The sequence below is a fragment of the Crocodylus porosus genome, unplaced genomic scaffold (assembly GCF_001723895.1).
Source record: "Crocodylus porosus isolate Cpor-Errol unplaced genomic scaffold, CroPor_comp1, whole genome shotgun sequence".
In the NCBI taxonomy this organism is placed as follows: domain Eukaryota; kingdom Metazoa; phylum Chordata; order Crocodylia; family Crocodylidae; genus Crocodylus; species Crocodylus porosus.
In genome coordinates this window covers 37,965,581-37,983,056 of record NW_017728907.1, presented here as the reverse complement: position 1 = coordinate 37,983,056, position 17,476 = coordinate 37,965,581, and the positions used below count along the sequence as shown (strand labels likewise).

Here is a 17,476-nt window from a genome sequence, read left to right as displayed (position 1 = left end):
ATTGGCCACCTTTAGACTGTGAGCTTTTTCAGACTTTGAGAGGCCCCACTTGCCTGATGTTCCTACCTGTCTGCACACTTTTTCCAGCCTTAGCCTTTGTCTTTCCTGACCCTTCTAACATCCTCTCAGTCCCGTGACTGGTGCAGATCAGCAGTTCCTGACTTCAGCTTGAGGATCAGACTTTGGTTCTGTCAATCCTGCTCTCACCAGTGCTCCAGACTGCCCACACATACAATATTTTCTTCAGTACAAGTAAATAAGCTATCCTCTATACCATCTCACCCCAAATAAGAGGGCACTCACTATAGCTACCACACTTTAAGAGCACTTTATTAATGCATGGGCCCCCACCAATTGGGAGCCTCCTGGGGCGCCAGGGACAGCATAGCCTAGGCAGGCATCCTGGCCATGAGCATCTGGGGCAGGCAGCGCATGCCTCCTCTCCAGCTGGGGTAGGGGGAGGACGTGGGGCTCTGTGCAGGTGGCAGCTGCTCCCTAGGGCCATCTTTGTCAGGAAGCCCTATGGGCGGCTCCACTCCCATTCTTTGCTGTCTGCAGGAGGCCACCGGCACCAGCACTGCTGGGACAGGATGGGACGGGACACCCTTGCCCCACCAGGGCCACCAAAGGGGCAGGAGGGCAGGCAGCTGGGTGCAGTGCAGAGCCCATGCCACTCCTCACAGGCTGACCCCAGCCTCAGCCCTGGCTCGTCCCACAGCACTGAGGGACTGCAGCCCCAGCTGTGTGACACCCACCAGGCGGAGGGGCCAGCCCAGGGCCACCTTTGTCTCAGCAGTGCTCTTGCCCTCGACGTGCCGAGGAGGCTGGGTGGAGCCAGCCACAGCCTCCTGGTGGGTGCAGAGGGAAACTGCCTTTGCCTGGTGGGGGGACTCCAATTTTATGTTTACCCAGAGCCCCAATAAATCTTAATCTGCCACAGCACAATAATAATAATTATTAGTAATAATCACCACATTCTCATCCTCAGAATGGATTTGGTAACATTGAAAAGCAAAGTGTGGGTTCATTCTTTGCAGTGTAATTATAACCGGAGCACTGGGAAGCAGGCTTGATGCTGTTATTGAACACATGAACCTTCACATGACCCTTGATGAGACGTACCTGATGGAATGAGAAATGCACATGCTCATCTAGTCATAATTATTTTGGACATGGCTTCACTTTATTTTTTGACATCACATTTTTTAAAGAAAGGACATTTTGTACTTTGGCCTTTCCAGGCAGATAAAAAAAGACCTTTTACTGTTCCATTTTGTGATAGAAAGCCTCTCCAGAGCAACCATTGGTGCCTGGGGAATATAACTGTGAACTGTAAAGCATTTAGTTGGTAAACCTAATCCTTCTAAAAGGCATATGTAACCACCTTGTTTTCTGCAACTGATATACAGTGATGGATCTCTTACAGCTTACTCTGCTCTATGAAAGCAAATGAGAAGGAGCAATAGTATTCATGTTAGACACTTCAGCTCAGAATACTGTCTCATGTTGTTAAAATCCTGGAAACTCCTCATTGGCAAGAAGTCAGTGTTGCACTCTTGGAAACCTAGCCTGGCATTTTCATCTCTTCCCCAACAACTGCCCATCCCCTAAAGGTAGATGTTAGCACAGCATGGAATTACATGGAAAATATAACCTATATTTTATTTGCCTCCTCTTTCTTAGTCTTGTTATCCTGAACCTCCCTAAAATGGGTATCCACCTAACTATTTAACTCCCTGTCCCCCACCTTCTATGAAGCTTCACCATCCTCCTTTTTCACTTCAGGTTACAAGCATGGTGATTGTGTCTATTGCTTCATACCCTTTTCTCCCTACCTCTGATCAAACCTTTCATTTCTCTCCAACATTTCTAAAATACTTCACATTCCTCCAACCCATCCAATGTTCCAATAAATCATTCTCTCCCATTGCATCAGTTCCCTTCTCAAGTTCTCTCACTGAATCCTTCTTTCTTTGGCTGCTTACAGATGTGAAGCCCCCCAATGCTTTACTTTTAGCTTGGTGTGCCCCTGCACCAAGCACGGCGCATGCCTAGAAGATGCACTGTATTAGTTTGACCCAGCTCACCCAAAGTCTGTATAGCTTGCGCACTTCAGCGGGCCTTTTGGGCACTTTTGTCCAATAGCTGATTGAAACAGATTTAGATAGAAGTGCCAAAGGCCCTGCTAAAAAGTGCAATCTATACAGAAGTTGGGTGAGCTTGGTCAAACTAATGCACTTCCGCTTCAAGTAACTGTTTTTTGGGGGGGTTTTCATGTTTGTCAGCAGCCTTTATGTCAAAGCTGTTGCCTCTATATTAAAGAATCTGGACAACTCTGCTTCCTTCTAACTTTCAGTCTTGATTCCTACTATTGTCTTCCCATACAACTGAACAAAAAACAGGTACTTCAACACTATCAAGTAGAAGCATCTATAAGCCATGTACAGTAACGTAATTATGGATAGGCAATCGGGGCACAAGCCCCAGGCTCCAACATAAAAGGGGTGCAAGAACAGAACCACCACAGTTCCAGCCACTGCCACTACCTTTTCCATGACTGCTGCCTAGGATACCTTGTTATACTTCTGGCCACATATAAAGCATTTTATTGTTAAAGCTAATCAGCATAATGACTTCTCCGCTTAACAGCAATATTCCTTATACTATGTGCACACAGTATTCCCTTTAGTGTCCTGTTTTATTTTTGCATTGTTTCTTCATCTCAAACTCAGGTGCTCTTGCAGAGAGAGAAAAGCAAAATTTGCTGCTTATCCCAGAGGATCATCTTGTGCATTTTACCTTGAGGGCTTTCTGTGCGCCTTCACTTGAACCAATAGCAATCAGATTTGGTCCAGCCATGCTACAAAAACTCTTCAGATGCAAAGAGTCATGAACAGGAACTGTGGAGACAGCATAATCCTGTGCAGAAATGAGAACAGTTCACTGTGAATATTTTAAAACAGTACCAGTTCCATTACCCAGCATCTTTAGTTCAGGGGACTGTTCATGCTTTGTGGCACGGACAGAAGGGCTAGAATGTATTAGTGAAGAATGAGTCTACAAACCTTAAATGTGTCAGCCAGAATTTCTGCACCACGTTGATTTGTCCGTTTTGAAAGACCAACAAAAAACTCTCTCCCTGAAAGAAAAAAAATTTGGAGAGAGAAGTAAGGAACAAATTAACAATAGGGCTTTTTTTCTTAATGGCTGCAGAAATGCAAGTCACCAACGGCACTGAATCCCCTGAAGACGCATTTTAAAAATAGGCCAACTTCATGGGAGAGACTTCGTAACAATCCTTCACAGGACTTAACTGAAGCTTGACTATGGCAAAAGTCTATTAATATTAACATGTAACTTATGTAATGTTTGTAATGCTTAATGTTTCAATATGTAGCTTATTGAAAAATACAACCTTCAATTGCAGGCTGATCATTTAAACCAATTACCCATTACCAGAAGAAGCATTTTATCAGAAACATGAACAGTTTCTTTTCCTAAAAGCCCCGCAATGGCCATAGGATAAAGGAAAAGAACAGCCGGGCTGGATTAATAAATCACTGGCAGTCCCTCCCTCTGAGATTTCTCCCATCCCCCATAACAGTTACACAGATGCTGGTATCTTGAAGGTGCAGAAGAAATAGATGTTGGGATCTGTAACATAGTAGGAAGTTCTTAGGTTTTGTTTTGCTTAACCTGAAACCTTCCCCCATTCCTTTGGTAAATTAAGCCAAGAGGTATGCCTTCTATGATACTGATCACAGTAAACAGCTATATTTACCACAGGCAAAGAGCAAAATACTCTCAGTGAGATTACACATAATGGGTTTAATTACAAAAAAACCCCAGTCAGTATTTTCACCTTCTACGTCAGTCATGCATATAACTTGTTCAGCACATGAGTTGCTTGCCAGATGTCTACTTACCTATAAACTAAAAGTCCATTTTTAGTAGTTTACTCACTGAACCAGCTACATTTGTGTCTGAATCGAGCTTTTACAATCTCTGAAAACTGGTCTGTAAAAACATGGCTGCCAGTAACAAGAAGCATGGCATAACTAAAGTAAGTTGGCTGCCAAAAGCATGTCAGTATTGGAACATTATACTTCATAAGATAGAATAAAGGCTTAAAAATTGGTATGTGCAATAACTGGCATTTTGCAATATGTGTACTTTTGGCAGCAGTTGGGAAAGTTTGCTTCTCAGCTACCTTAGTGTGACTCTACCATTTGGTAAGCAAGTGATCTAATGAATTCTACGCTAGTAAATGTTATGATTAGAAACCAGGTTATATGAAATGTACTGTGCAGATACATAAATAGCAAATTCACTTTACCTGTGAATAAGACATCTCCACCATCTAAGGTAGCATTTTCATCAGTCATCTCTACAACATTGAGGTTAAGACTTTCTAGCGCTATCTTCATTGCTTCTGTCTGTTTAAAAGAAAGAAACTTACTCAGCACCACTGAAAACATGAGTGAATCAAACTGCAACAGGCATAGCACATAACCTGTACTAAGGCTAAAAGTGGGTACCCTCGTAACCCATAGCTCTGACCTAGTGCAGTTCTGGGAATCCCTCCGGAGGAATTGTAGGGAATGTACATGGAAGTCAGTAGTGAAACTGTCACTGTTTTCTGCAGGACCCCTACACTAATTGCTGGGTAGGTATTACCAGTTGCTTACACAAGTTTATAGTGTATAGTCCTCCTATCCTGCAAAAATTACTTTGTGGTTCCAGGATTAAAACTAAAAATGCAGAGATGACATTTCAGACTTGCAAATCAACCAAGCCCAAGGTGTCCCTCGCCATCACCCAGAAGTCATTACGGATTTTAGGCCTTTGTCCAATGAAGAAAAACTACAAATTAAACTTTTTTTTTTTAAACATATGCGTCTTTATTGGCTTTGATTTCTATTGCATTATATTTGTGAGCAATTATGATACAAGACTGCAAAAGCTGCTTACAGACATAGATTAGAGACTCAATTCTTCCGTGTCAGTTCTGGAGGATGGAACGGGAGTATTAGAAAGCTACTGTAAGTTTGTCTAATCCTGCTTCTGACCAGAGGAAAGCTCTAACTTTTTCTTTAGTGGTGTAAAAGAACATTTTAGCAGTGGAGATGTACTCCAACATGCCCCATTTTCCTCCAACTTTCTTCCTATGCTGGAACTGTAATCAAAGATATTCACTGTAGAAGCCACCATAACTGCTGCACAGCTATCCTACATATAAGGTATCATAAGCTATATTACAATCAGGGTATTTGCTAGTGGGTTATAGCTAGAATCCAGCCTTTTATGCTACTTGAGCCAAAAGAAGCTTCTGAGACATCCATAAAAAGGACAAATAAAGGTGAAGCTCTTATGTCAATGGAAATAGCCTGTTTCACAAAGTATGATCTGTTTCAGCAACATGCTTTGTATTCAGTAGAGCCTGATAATTGCATTACATTATTAGAGCTAGTTACCAGCCATTAAAAAAAATTATTGGCACCAAGAAACATCTGTCATGAAGATCAAATTTTCATGTGACATGCTTTATCTGTGTATTACGGCAATTAAAACATTTCTACAAGAAACGCAAGAGTTCCAACATGGCTGACAGGCCCATAACTTGAACAGACTATATAAGGTTTAAATAAAACAAAGTGATATTATCAGAAAGTGGGAGGGAGTCATGTTGATTAACTTTATTCTAAGTATTTCAAGGAAATATAACAAATGAGGAGAGAATTTGCTGTGCTATTATTTACAATTTAATAAAACTGTTTTCTGTCAAGAAGTCTGTATTCACAGTTTGAATAGCTTTATGAAAAACAAATGCTGGAGTACAGTAAATGCATTTTACTATCTCTTTAAAATTTCAAATGAAACCCATGTCTAAAAGAAGGGCTCTGGAGTTTCTGTGCATTCAATGGACTGTTTCATCAAACTCTGTGTACTTATATTTTGCACTGGTAATCATGCAGGTGTCTTCCCCCAGATACTGTATTAACCCAGTTCTGGCATTCTGTTGACTTGCACTCAACAAAGGACCCAAGGCAGAAGCATAGACTGGTTTTAATTCCATATGCAAGTTATAGCAGCCTTGGGGCTCCTCTAGCCTTGGCTTACATTGAGATGGTCTCAGAAGATCCCTTCTGACTACTACAAACAGGCGGTGTACAGACTCTGACCATTATCCACTGCTCCATGAAAGACTGCAGATACAGTCACTCTACAGTAAGTATTGTTTTCCCAACATGAGAGTTGGGAACCACTAGAAATTCCTGGGTGGCAAGTCATGCTACATATATGGCTATCATATTTTGTTAGAGGGATGCAAACAAGTTGCATTACCAATAGAGAATTTGGGCCTATTGGATTTTAGAAATAAAGGGGCTAGATGTCTGCACATGAGACTCCACTGAGTTTACATGGGATGCCATGTATTTTGGGCTCAGTGGCTCAGACCCAGAAGCAGTAGCTTATCTTGCAGCAACATGAAGACCCTCAGCTTTTCTGTTACAGTCTATATTCAACCTAACTCCAAAAATACTTCAGGCTGAAAGTCTGCACATAAAGGTTTCTGGCCAGAAACAGTGGATGTGTTTCCATACAGTTGAAATTAAGGTTTAGCGGTAAGAAGTGTATCCCTTTCAGACAGCACTTCTTAGCCTTATTGCTCCCTCTCCTATCTTTAAAACTGCATTAAAAAGGAGGATTGGACTTTTGTGGTATTTTAAAAATTAATGTGAAACATCTGGGTCAATATTTGGAAACCAGCTATTGTGCAAGCCCAGTTATGTATTTCACAACTTTTATGCAATCACACAACAAAAGCTGTGTACCATAGACCCATATTAACATTTCCTCCCATTTTGCCTACAGCACACGGCACCATGTATAGAAGGGGCAAAAGGCACCAATGAGGACAAAATGGCTATAAATTAAACATTGCTTGGGGCATTATGTAAGGAGATGCTGAATCCAACAGCATGTAGACTTGGAATTTATGCCAAAGACACAAACAGTGATACCCTGGGCATGAGAACATAAGCACTTCAGCCACAGTGAGAGTAAATAAATATACTCACCAAATAAGATTATGGCAGGAAGGTCAAACTTCAAAAAAATTCTCCCGCCTCCCCATCATGTTCTGTGATTGTGCATCTCCAGTGTATCTGCAGTCTCAGTTACTTTTTCCATTATTTTAAAATAGTACTTTCTACAGGGAGTTTGCCTCACTGAGTCAGGGCTCAAAGCAGCGCTCAGTCAAGTAAGTGGGTTCCAGGAGAAGTAGCAAGCTAAGGTATAGCTCACTGATTCAGGCATCCTGGGCCTGCTGTGCTCCATACCCTAAGAATCCCTGTCATATCTCCCCTGTCCAATACTTTGTACCGTTCCTTTCCTTCACCCTGAATTTTCCTACTCAGGATTTCCTGCTTCACTTCTCATCTGCCACCAGCATCTTGCTTGTTGTATAGCTACTGCCCTCTCCCCTTTGTCACTGAATCCCCTACACCACATCTCTCCATACATCTTTTTCTGCTACACAAATTCAGCCTAAATGACTTCAAGCCTTTTTTTTACCTGGCTGCCTGAGGGCTGGTACCTTTTTTCTTTGAAGCATGCTTTTTGACAGCAAGCAACCATATGCTTTGACTGCCTCTCTCCTGTGTTAAGCAACAAAGTGGAAAGGCAAGTGTATTTAATAATAGATGGATGTTCTGCCCTCTGTCTGGCAACTTTATACTAGGGCCATGTCCATGTTCTGTAGGGCTCAGTATAGGGTGGCTGGAGGCACACATCTGTTTCCATCCATGCCAATGTCCTACGTATTTCCATATTCCACAAAGACCTCCCCACTTCAGAATAGGACAGCTTCTGTATTAGATCCCCATAGAGCTGTGGTTATTGCTCCTTTCTGTAAATGGAAAAAATACCCTAAGGTTCTAGTCCTATTTGTCTGGAAAGCCAGGAGGTGGAGCCAAAAGGCAACTTTCCAAGCACAGAGCAAGAGGGCAATTAAGGAACTCTATACCTTCTGCAGCACACTGGCACCAGACTCAGACAGGACTGCAGGCAAGGAATTAGATAGCAATCAGTGGGACAGATGGAGGGTGGTAAGGGTGGAGATGCAGGGGTCAATGTGACTGCACAGATTGCAGAGTTTCAGGACTGCCACCGTGTATCAACGAAGATGAAGATTATCACTGCAGAGGGTAAACTGTACCATCTCATAATATGTATCATGATATGAACGCAAAATCTAGAAGCTTATAGTGAAGGAACATGCTTATGTGAAATGTACAGAGTCCAGATCCATACAAGGTAGTGATAGTTGCTTTGTTGCTGCTCGACTGTTTTGCAAAATACAGTTGTAGAAAAGAATGCAAAGGTGACATCCTAGTAGAACCCAAGTCTGTTTGTTGTTTTGGGGTATGAATATACAGTCTTTGATCTCAGCATGCTATATGCAGTCTTTGTGCAAGGTGGCCACAAGGTGAACTAGCCAGGTAAGGAAGCTGAGGCACATCTTCAGATGTGCTGAGTTTTGCTTGCTTCCCTAAATGGAGGGAGTATCTGCAAGGCCGCATGATAGCAGGAGCATACAACTCGCAGCAGGGCAGCTGGAAATATAAAGAGAACTGGAGCGTATTAAAAAGGAAGCAACTTTAGGAAGTAGTAGTGCTGTGCAAGCTGCAAGGATCTTTTTGCTTCCCAAGCAGAGGTCCTGGTGGAATGAAAGCTCACAAGCAGCAGGAAATGGGTGGGAAGACTGGAGAGGCAACAGTCTTAGTATAAAAAAAGAACCCTGCGCTAAGGGCTATGAGCCAGGTAAGAAGGTGAAAGGAAAATTTGTGCACTGGATTTTGTTAATAAGGTAGATCCTCAAAAGGGGAGGGTTACTGAGGGAAGGAAAAACACACCCATAATAGGAGGCTTGATTAACTGGAAGAAGAATGGGAAACTGAGGCAACAGCAAGGCCTGCAACCAGGCAGTGAGGGAAAAATATATGTGTGACTAAATACAAGAAACCAGCCCAAAAGGGCAGTGTTGGCTTCTGGTGATGCATGTTCTTTGGACCAGGAAAGTCTGCTTGGAGGCATAAACAGTACTGTGGTGCACACAGCTCCTACTAAGTAGGTGATTCAGAGCCAGCAGCTACTATGCCTCGACTGGCTAGTGCTGGCTGGGAAGAGGGCATGGCAAGGGCATCTGAAGGTTGCACTGACCCAGATCAGACCATAATGGTATAACTTAAGGCTGCCTTTCCCTGTGGTGCAGCTTGCACAGGCAGATGCTGGGAAATTACAACTTGAAGTTCTGTGCCTGTAAAAATGGCTAAAACCTATTTGCATGATCTGCACTGTGTACTATTAAACAGAGCTCCTACTTGGTGACAATACTGGAAGGTAAATACCAATTCTGGATCTGCTACTTGAGCCAGATGTACATTTTAATTACCATATGCTGATTACAAGTTAACTATCAGGCTGTAGCAAAGCATTGTAACATCTTTAACACATTACAGGTGGGTAGAGAAGCTGCAGCTTAGACATTCAAAAAAGTTAGTTAGCAGTCAGGTCTAAAAAGTTGTTCAAAATAGCAGAAAGCTGGCACCTTCTATTTGCTTCACAATTGTTCCAGGTCTTCATAATATTTATAGGATGCCCAACATGTCTTTCAATAACAATTCAGCTCATTTTGGCCTCACAAAGCTTTTTAAAACTGTTAATACTATTTAGATATTTTGTCCATCTGGGTCTTCTCCCATGACAGGTGTTAATGTATTAAGCCTACAGCTATTTTAAATGTGCGTTTTAAGGTTTTTAGATCTCTAGTAGCAGGAGTGCTGAGATTCACCTGTACTTTTAAAGTGACGCTGGCACACACAGTCTATATACACCAGGAATATCTTGCAACTTCAATTTCCTATGCACGTACCAGTGACTGTTCACTGTCATGGCTAAACACCAAGAACATCACATCATACAGTCAGTAGAGCCTGATATCAAGAAAGCTGTAGCACAAAATAAATGTAAAAGGGTAAAATTATTGAAAAGCAAACTAGGAAAATCATGATAGACACAGAAAGATCTTGGAAGTTCTCAAGTTGCTCTTAAAGTTGAAAACCTATGTAGTAGATAGGAAGCAGGTATGCAGAGGAGAAAGTTGAGGCTTCTGGAGACTCTGCATCAACTCAGGGTGACAGCTAAGTGCAGCCTGTTGGTGCTCAAAGAGCAGCAACAAAACCTGCTGGAGATATTGAACAAGGAGCTGTGATTACAGTTAAGAAATAGATACTGAAGACCTAGGGGCCTGAGGCTAAGCAAAGGATCCAATATGCCTGTGGGCAGCACTGTATGTCCCACCCTTATGTAAGCTAGGGTAAGAAAAGTGACTTTGGGACTTGTGAAGGAAAGGCACAGTCTAAATCCAATGCCAAGATACATACATCAGGTAGGTATTGTAGGTCTGATGAGCACAGCCCCATAAAGAGGCACCATCCTCTTAAGAAAGTGAAGTGCAATAAACAGAAAATACAGGAACCTCAGGAACATATGAGAGGAGGTGACGTTCCCTGATATGAATACTGAACTTGCTGGCAAAGGTGAAGAGATACTATGAGATTTTCTGCTGATGCACTTGTAAGCGGGGAAGGTGGCTGTCACAAAAGATGAGCTCAGCTCCCACTAGAATAAACCACACCATAAACAATCCATTGCTGCGACACAGATCCTTCCTCAAGATGATATGGTGCTCTGGAGATGGCTACTGGACTCCCATCTGGCATCTCGAGGCACTAAGAGAAGCTTGGCAAATAAAACTGACAGCATCTGTCAAAGGGCATCCAGACTGTGAGGGTGTGATAAGTGGCAAAATATATACAGGGAAAAAGTTGGTGACAGCACAGCAGGCCTTCACAGGTGGGTGGGGGAAGGGGGGAGAGGTGTTGAGAGAACAGTGTGCTAAAACAGTGAGAGTTCATCTTTTTGGCAGATGTGCCACAAATTAGCCCTGCATCCTTCCCAAGTGCCACTGATCCTGCCCAATATGCTGTTCTGCCTTCTGCTCCCAGCCCTGTGCTCCCTGCCTGCTTCTTTCCCTGTGCTCCTTGGCCAAGCCGCTGCTTGTTCTCTGGTCCCTGACCTATCTTTCCCCTCCCTGAGCTGCTGCATGCCACGAAGAGCCTGCTTACTTGTGGCATCAGTGCTTCAGGCTGGCCAACCCTGTGTTAAAATGTACTAAAAAAACCCCAGACTAGCTAGGATTTAGGCTACAGAATTTGCAACAGAGCCAACAAAGATACAGAAATGGCAATACAAGAATAATCTGCATGAAGCTCTATGCTGAGACACCTCTTCCCCATCAGATTATAAAAGCAATCTGTTTGTGCTCAGTGCTTCCTTAATGAAGAGGCTTCTGTAGAAGATCACAATGTTTTCTGTAGTACAAACTCCAAGTCTTGGACAGTAGATTCACTTTGCCATATCAACCCAGAAATGCAAAGTCAAATTCTACTCTCCGCTAATATACTATTCTATTGCAACACTTTGGATTCTTGGTCATCTGGAACTAAGCAAGGTCCACCACAATTTCTGGGTTTGGGTGGGTACAGTCAGGCTCTAAAACAATATTTAGGCACCTAAACAAAAACGTGTCATCGTCAAACTCCTTAACAGCTACAATGTTTAGCTTCCAGTGAAATAAAGCTTAGCATCTGAAAACTTGGACGTTCCTTCAGTACCTAAATGTGAATTAAGATCCTAAATTTCAATGTTAGCCACAGTGGGGTTTTTGTTTTGCATTATTCTCATTCGGCTTTGCCTTTTCATTTTATAATGGGCAGATAAAACTTTTGCTTTAGTGTAAAGCTTTAGACTCCATATTTGACGATTTGATTGTAATGCCTACTGTATTATGGTTAGTTTGCTCATAAGCAGTATGGTTAAGGCAACATCACTAAATGAACGATACAAGCTTTCACATCTCTATCTACAAAACAGGGAGGTCCATGGCGGTTTAAAGCTGTTGCTGCCTGTGGGGTAGTTTCCCCAGAGAGAACCAATGCTGAGTGAGTTTACACTGAGTAAGCCTAGTATTGATTTCCAAATAACTAACTAAACATTATTTGCAAACCTGACCAGTATCAGTGGCTGTGTGTTAGTGGCACAGTTCTTCAATCTATTTACTTTACCACTGAATACTGAAACTTTGGTCTCTATCTAGTGCTTTTCAAGTTTTCTAAAACCACCCCTGGGGGTGCAAACAGACAGGCAGCTCCCAGCTGTAACTTGGAATGTTTTTTGCATATTGTCTGAGTTACAAAGTTATCCCAGACCAAATAGGAGTTCACTGTTGATTGGGGTGGGGTGGGGTGGGGTGGGGTGGGGAAGGGGAGGGCATCTAGCTGCAGGCTGGGAGCCTGCAGCCAGGTTCCCATAGCAATGGCCACACTTCTCTGTCAGTGCTCGCTGTTCTCAGAATAGGAGGGGGGAAAGGCAGAGGAAGGAGCTCATGCTAGGGGTTCCCCGGCCAGTGCTGCAGGTAGGGTGGGTGAGTTGGAGCCCCCTCACCTCAGCAGGGTTTCAATACACCCATCCCACCCTCCAGGTGGGCTGAAAAAACCCAGGACTGAACTCCCTCTGCTCCCTTTCCCCCTCCCATCCTGAAAACAGTGACAGGCTGGGAGCTCCACAGACAAGTTACAGAAGATGCTACATTTTGAAATGTCTTCATTTGATACCTCATGCAAGGAGGGGTCAGATTTTCACCCAGTCAGCCATTTTTAAAGCTGTTTGCAGCCATGCACTGGTGTTTAGTCATGGATATAAACTGCTTTCTGAGGCCAGATCAGGTGAAAACTGACACTTTTTGTCTGTGGCCCCAATTTAGGAAGGATTTGTCACTTTGCAGGAGAACCTCTTCCTACCTAGAATAGCAGGGTTGTTAAAGGTCAGATGAGAACTGTGACCCGCAGCTGCTTGTTCCTTATTAGTTATCATCTGGCAAAAAAAAGGGAAAATGATGCAGCAGTGAAAGGACTGGGTATACTAGAGATCTCTCCGTCTTTTGCTATATTTTCTCCTTCTAAAAGAATTCATACCTTACTTGTAGAGTTATGTTTTTTCTGAAGTGTTGCAACTTAACCAGTGTGCAGTTATAAGACGTAATAATGGTTAGGGCTGTGTAAAACACCATCATTTCATTTTGACGTCCATTTAGAAGGGACAGTGTTGTGTTTTGTCATTTTGTTTCATTTCAAAGCACTGTCCCATTTTGTTTTGTCGAAACTGTTTCAGTGTTTCGCCCATAGGCTCTAAGGGGGAATCATGTAAATGCCTAAAATGCTGTCATTTGTTGCCTGATTCAGATGTAAATTTCAGGGATGGTAGCCCCTTCTGAAGGCATGAAGCCTGCCATGTGTCAAGGAGACAGGTGCAGAAGTTTCTCAGAAACTTCACATTAAAGTCTTGAAAGCAAAACTTGTGACACTTCCCATGAGTGGCAGCCTCCTGTTATCTGGCACACAGATTCAGGGGCTTATACCCCCGGGAGGGCTGCGGAGCTGTGCCAGACTCCTCCTGGGAGTGTGGGCCCCCGGATGTGTGCCAGATGACAGGAGGATGCCGCTGCTGCCTGGGACTGGCATTCCATGGAGCTCAGCCCGATGGTGGGAGGTGGAGCGCAGCCCTGGCTCTCCCTGCCTCCTGCTGCTGGGCTGCACTACATGGGGTTGCGAAGCTTCTCAGAGTGCAGCCCTGGCTCTCCCCTGCTTCCCATCAGCGGCTACTTTGAAACTCAAAACATTCTGAAACATTTTAAGTGCCTTCATTTTGTTTTGATGCTTTTTGTTTCGTTTAGATTTCACTGTTTCAAGCTTGAAATGCGTTAAAACAGCTTCAAAATGAAACACTTGGCAAAAATTTGCACAGCCCTAATAATGGTGGAAAGGAAAGCTATAGGTCAAGATTCGGTGTTCGGTTCAAGTCCTCTAAGTATTTACACTCAAGACAATTTTAAAATGCACAATGTGGTTAGAAATAAATTCAGTTAATACAAGCATAGCTAATATAAGACAGACTTACTGCTTACTATATTTCACAGTGTACAAGTCGAAGTGCTGTATAAGTCTACTCCAGTTTTCTGATCCTAAAAGTTAGGTCAGTTTATACACTGGATCTATGAAAATCCTAACTTTTTGGATCAGAAATATGGGGTTAATTTATACTGGCCTGTGTGCCCTCACTGTGGGCTGGGCAGCTTGGGAGGTGGAAATGTGCTGCAGCGCCACTTGCAGGAGATGGGGCTGGGCTTGGCACTCAACTGACATGGCCCAGGCTGCACCACTTGCAGGGGACAGGGTAGGCTTAGCGGTCGACCAAATGGTGTCTTTATGGTAATGGTAAGGCCTGCAGGCTGCGCTCAGGCCAGGTTTGGGCACCATGGCCTCCAGCAACAGGGACACCATCTACTGGTAATTAAAGAAGGTCAGGTAGGGTTGTGGCTGGGCTGGGGTTTGGCCAGGGTGGTGCTGGGGTGGGGATCAAAAGTACTGATATGGTATATAAGTCAAGGTGGAAATTTAAAGGTAAACATTTTGTCTTCAAACCTCGACTTATACACTGTGAAATATAGTACTCTCATTAGAATACCCATAGATATGGCTGACTGTCCTTACCACATAACTAGAATTTCGACAAAGAAAATACTCATCTTTAGAATTTAAGATTCCTATGTCATTTTATATAAGGTCACCTTTAGCTTTGCAATAAAATACAAGGCTTTTATTATATCTGTGCCCATTAGTACATCAAGTGGTTGAATGTTAAAGCTTTTATGCTTTGTATAGTAATGTTTTTTTTCTAATAAGCACATTCCTGTTGTGAGATGGAATGTATCTAATCCATAATAAATCTGGTTGAGAGACAGTGGACTTCAGCCAGCTCAGTTCTGTTTCAAGCAAAAGAGGACAATAAATGTGTTTGACGTTTATAAGAATCTAATTTCCTCACTCTCTGCGCTTTAAAAAAATGGAGCCCATTGCCCAGATAGATGTGTTTTGTGAGTTACAATAACTGTTGCATGAAGATCTCATCCTCCTCTCTTTTTGTGTTGGATGTACTCTCAATTCTTCTTTAACAATTATTTATTAGTATTCTGTACTAAACAAATCTTTTCCGAAGAAGAACAGATGCAACAAATTGGAGGGAGAAGGGGACTATTTTTGAAAAGGCAATGAAAAGATTGCAGTATTTTTTAGATGAGCCTGAACATAATGTTCAGAGTTCTGTGGAGTTTTTTGGGTCTAGATCTGAATTTTGCAATGTGATCTGCCTCCTGAGTAGCAGAGCAACTTTCCAGTTGGGATGGAATTTGTTTCAGTGCAGTGTGGCACGTCCAAAGACTATGTACCACTTACACTGTGAATTGCCTCTTACCAATTAATGCTTTGGCCAGAAGCTACTACTGCACGATCTGTGGAGAGAGAGAGAAACTTTCCTGGAAGTTCCATCAAAAGTAGTCAGTGATTAAAGACAAGTTCAGTACCAGATTCTCACCCTTGCAGTGACTGATGTTACTATATTAATAATGTTATTTTTAATCATAGGTAGAACGCTTGTTATGTAGAACCTTTCTTCAGTCAATCTCCAAGCTCCTGACTGAGGTGAGAAATCATTTACAATGTACTGTTTTGAGTAAATGGCGACAGAGGTGAAGTATAGATGTTCAAAAAGCCCCTGGTGAAAATGCTCTAACAGTCAAACTTTACTTAAAGTACTATAAGTTGGAGGGTGAGCAAACTGACACACATTCGTTGTTGAGTGGCGTGGGGCTCTGAGCCTACTCACACTGGCCACTGGGGGAACTCCTGCACACCTCCCAGGAGGCTGCCAAAGTTACCCTTCTCCCCAGGCCTGCCCCCCTAGCCAGCTGGCGACTGTCAGCAGTGGCTAGCAGGGGGAGAAACCCCAGACCTCTTCCTCCGCAGCCTTCTTGGCCAAGCAGCAGCACACAACAGGGCTGGCGTGGCTGTAGGGAGAGAGACTCCAGATGCCTTGCCTTGTGACCACCCCCCGGCTAGCCTGGGGGGCCTGCAGAAGAAAAGGGCCTGGGCTCTGCAGCAGCCCTGGCCAAGCAGCAGCATTTCATGGGGCCGGGGCTGCTGCAGGGTCAAAGAGCCCAGACCCATTCCCCTGCAGCCCCCAGCCAGGCAATGGTGCACTGCAGGGCTGAGGCTGCTGTGCAGAGAAAGACCCTGCACCCCTTCCCCCTCAGCCCTTCTGGCCAGGCTGCAGTGCACCAGAGGACCAGGGAGAGAGATACCTCCCAGCTGGCTAGCGGGAGGAGGCAGGGCTGGGGTCAGAGGCTGTCAGTGACTTGGGTTAGTGACAGCTGACGGGGCGGAGCAAACAAGCTCTGGCCCAGGCTACAATGCAGCCCTGCACAATGTAACCTGGGATGGTGGCAATCATGCTTTAAGTTAACTCTCAATGGGTTGTGGCACAGATGTTCAATAAAGCACTCTAACAGAAAGCACTTTAGTTTAATACTTCATCCATTGAGGGTTAACTTAGAGCACAATCCCCCATTTTTAAAGCAGTCTAAGAGCCATGAACATCTATTAAATTACAGCTTTAGAGTACTTTCTGTGTGCTTAAAGAGTGATAGGTCTAATGTCTGTCTGCACCTAGCCAGAGAAGTTATGAGATTTGCACAGGGTCATATAGTATGTCATAGAATAAATGCAGGTCTCCCAGAAGTCCAACCTGTAATCTGTACCACTGATTTTTAAGTGCTGGTCCCATAAATAACATAGTTCCTATGTAATGCAGTTCATAATTTATGACCTGGTAAATTACATTGACTCCCTAAATCTTATATTTCTATGTAGATCTTATACAGTACATTAGAGTTTTTGGCTTCATTCTTCATTCTGTTTTACCTTTGTATAGTCATTTACACAGCAAAGTCATACATATTCCATGCAAAGGTTAAATTATGAAGCCTCCGAGATGATCAAATTGTTTCTGTTGCTTCAAAGTGACAGTATCCATATATAGTGCATTTATCTTCAGGAAAACCCCAAAGTTTATAAATGGAGATGGACAATATATGAGTTGCCAGGGGATGGCTTTTGGTTTTGAAAAGCTAAATACAAGGACTTATGATCCAGGTTCTATTTTATCTGAATCTGCCCTGCCTGATAATGACGTTTCTACCCTCAAATAAATATATAAAAAAGGAATGATTTACATTTTGAAGAGAACTAGCCAATACTACAATAGTGCTTGGGTTATTGGAAGAATTCCATTGGTGTTTTTTGCAGAGGCCAAATGGAAGTGGTTTGGATATATATGTACCTGTCATAGAATCATCATAGAATCACAGAAGTGGGGTCAGAAGGGACCTTGTAGATCTTCAAGTCTGACCCCCTGCCAGGGCAGGAGAAAAAACTGGGCTCAAATGATCCCAGCCAGG

The 17,476-nt window shown here is 43.1% G+C and overlaps 1 protein-coding gene across 1 annotated transcript in view; it reads right to left on the bottom strand.

The window, feature by feature from the left end:
* DDAH1 (dimethylarginine dimethylaminohydrolase 1) overlaps positions 1–17,476 on the bottom strand; it is a gene marked incomplete at its 5' end in the record, with an annotated part of 101,290 nt that overhangs the window by 27,480 nt on the left and 56,334 nt on the right. The window contains 3 exons of the mRNA XM_019530602.1: positions 2,800–2,919; positions 3,066–3,139; positions 4,337–4,436. Coding sequence (XP_019386147.1) covers positions 2,800–2,919; positions 3,066–3,139; positions 4,337–4,436 — 294 coding nt within the window. The remainder of the gene's footprint in view (positions 1–2,799; positions 2,920–3,065; positions 3,140–4,336; positions 4,437–17,476) is intronic.